At 38.9% G+C, this 2,998-nt stretch overlaps 1 protein-coding gene across 1 annotated transcript; it reads right to left on the reverse strand.

Moving 5' to 3' along the window:
• Window positions 1-223: 223 nt before the first annotated feature.
• Window positions 224-622, reverse strand: LOC107556885 (RNA-directed DNA polymerase homolog). The gene has a single exon (XM_016240127.1). It carries the CDS (start codon window positions 620-622, stop codon window positions 224-226), a length of 399 nt encoding a protein of 132 aa, XP_016095613.1.
• Between the last annotated feature and the right edge of the window lie 2,376 nt (window positions 623-2,998).

The following is a 2,998-nucleotide window of genomic DNA, read 5'->3' on the forward strand; positions in this document are numbered from 1 at the left end:
CTTATGTAAAAATGCTGTAAAATGAGGGTGCTGTCAAAATAATGTCATAAATACATTTCCTTTATCAATTAACTTCTATTAACTAAATTAAATCAACATTTTGGTGTGGCCTTTTGTTGTGGCCAGCCTGGGGCACACCTGTGCAGTGGTCATGCTGTCTGGTCAGCGTCTTGATGTGCCGCGCCTGTGGGGTGGATGGGTTGTCTCGGCGGGGGAGGGGTGCTCACTGGCACGGATTTGGACAGATTTGTGGACAATGCAGGTTCCGGAAGTATTTCAGGATGTCGTCGATGTACAATATGACAAATCGGTGGAGAAACTCCCGGAAAACCTTGTTCATGAACCCCTGGAAGACGGACGGTGAGTTGGCTAGGCCATACTGCATCACCTGATATTCATAGTGGCCTGAGAGGGTTATGAACGCCGTCTTCCACTCGTTGCCCTCCCGGATTCGAACAAGGTTATATGCACTCCGCAGGTCCAGCTTCGAGAAGATGTGAGCTCCACGGAGTTCCTCAAGGGCAGCCGGGACTAGGGGAAGTGGATAGGGGAGCTTGACGGTCTGCGTGTTAAGGGTCTGGTAGTCAATGCAGGGCTGCAAGCCTCCATCCTTCTTGCCCATGAAGAATAAGCTTGGGTGAAGGAACCCGTTGTTGGAGAGGCTCCTTGATATAATGCTCCAGTGCCTTGCGCTCCGGGATAGACAGTGAATAGACTCGACCTTTGGGTAGTGTGGCTCCAGGTAGCAGGTCAATGGCGCAGTCCCATGGCCGATGCAGGGGTAAATGGGTGGCTGCCTGTTGGCTGAAGATATCCTGGAACACTGTGTAGTCAGATGAGATTGCCGGGCTCTCCATTGGGTTCAGGACTCTCCACGAGGGTGGAGTTCATCTGGAGACAGGGGGCTTTCGCGGGGGCGACAGAATATTGGATAGACAATTCTGGAAACAGGCCTCACTTCATCGGAGTGCTTTGCTTTTACATTGTAGTTATATTTTAGAAAAAAACCTGCATAATAACATCTGTAATTAATGTCTGTAATTACATGTATACTTACACTGTTGACCCATCACTTACACCTTAACCCACCCTTAAACCAACCCATACCACCAAACCTGTCCCTAACCTTACCCATATGCACCTCAGTAGCAGCAGAAGTGTTTTGCGATACAATATGAACACAATAAATACATTGTACTTACGTTTTGATTACGGTTTGATTTCTCTGAAATATTGTAATTTGGCGAAGGTATATTGATGATATTTTTATGTTATGGTCAGGTACTGAAAGTCAACTGCTACAATTTCACAGTTTTCTTAACACTAGTGATGAACATTTACATTTTACAGTTAATTATGATGATTCGTGTGTTAGTTTTCTGGACATTGGTGTTATTAGGAATGGCAAAAAAATAATCACAGACCTTTACAGAAAACCCACTGATCGTAACACACTTTTGCATGGACAGAGCTACCATCCTACAACTTTGAAACGTAGCTTGCCCATTAGTCAATTTAACCAGATACGTCGAATTTGTAGTACTGAACAGTCATATACACAACAAAGCACTGATCTGGTTAACAGATTTATGGAGCGAGGTTACAATGAAGATTGGATACAGTCTGCAGTTAGGAGATTTGGAAAAAAACACAAGGTTTGTGTATAAACGCTCTCCTAATATACGTGATCTCCTTGTAAGAGCTGATGTTAGTTTATCTGTAGAACGACCCACTCATTTTTTATCTATCCCTTCGGGTAACTATAGTTGTGGTCATGTGCCCAGTGTAATTTCACTACAAAAACGAATGTCTTCTCTCATCCTCATTCAGGAAGGGAGTTTAAAATTAAGGGTGTCATCACATACTACTAAAAATGTTATTTATATGATAAAATGTCCATGCGGGTTGGATTATATAGGAAAGACACAACGTGCTTTAAAAACTAGGATTGCAGAACATCGAAGCAGTATATGCACAAATTATTAAAAAAAACCTGGTAGCAGTACATTTTAATTAAAAAAGGCATAACCTTTCCACACTAAGGTATATTGGAATTGAACATGTTAAAGTACCTAGGAGAGGTGGTGATGTAAACAATATCTTATTAAAAAGAGAAGCTTATTATATTTATACACTAAATATTCTTTGCCCTAAGGGTTTGAATTTAGAGCTTAACTTTAACTCATGTTTCTAATTGATATATATTTTTTGTATTTAAAGGTGAATGATTGTTGATACAGTCTCGTTTGTACTAGGTATATTGGAATTGAACATGTTAAAGTACCTAGGAGAGGTGGTGATGTAAACAATATCTTATTAAAAAGAGAAGCTTATTATGGGAGAACTTGCACAATTGGTGGCTGACTAAATACTTTTTTGCCCCACTGTATGTGTTGTAAAGTTATGCATTGATTAATTCTAGGACAAGTAATTGAGAATTATAAAAAGTTTGTTGGGGATTTTTTTGATATTGTGGTTGTATTTAAATTTTTGCCTCAATGTGGTTGTCTTGTTTTAAATGTGATATACTATAGTTGTTCACATGATTGACTTTGATTACTAACAGGTGTAATCATTTGGAACTCTGTTTGAATCTGAGTACTTGCGTGTTTGCCTGATGAAGGTCTTTGACCGAAACGTTGTTATTTTTTAACTTTTTTGAGTAAAGGGAGAATAACAGTGTGCAGATCTTTTTTCTGTTATTTTATAAATCCAGTGACCATTGTTTTTTCCTTAAGATGTATATACTGTGGTTTAAACACTATAGCAGAATACATATCGAACATTTATACACTATAATGCTACCCAGCAAATACTTTTTTGCCCCACTGTATGTGTTGTAAAGTTATGCATTGATTAATTCTAGGACAAGTAATTGAGAATTATAAAAAGTTTGTTGGGGATTTTTTTGATATTGTGGTTGTATTTAAATTTTTGCCTCAATGTGGTTGTCTTGTTTTAAATGTGATATACTATAGTTGTTCACATGATTGACTTT

Source organism: Sinocyclocheilus grahami, unplaced genomic scaffold (genome assembly GCF_001515645.1).
Source record: "Sinocyclocheilus grahami isolate Dianchi unplaced genomic scaffold, SAMN03320097.WGS_v1.1 scaffold582.1, whole genome shotgun sequence".
NCBI lineage: Eukaryota > Metazoa > Chordata > Actinopteri > Cypriniformes > Cyprinidae > Sinocyclocheilus > Sinocyclocheilus grahami.

Coding starts and splice junctions, on each gene's coding strand:
- LOC107556885 (XM_016240127.1), bottom strand. CDS start 622: ATGGGCAAGAAGGATGGAGGCTTGCAGCCCTGCATTGACTACCAGACC.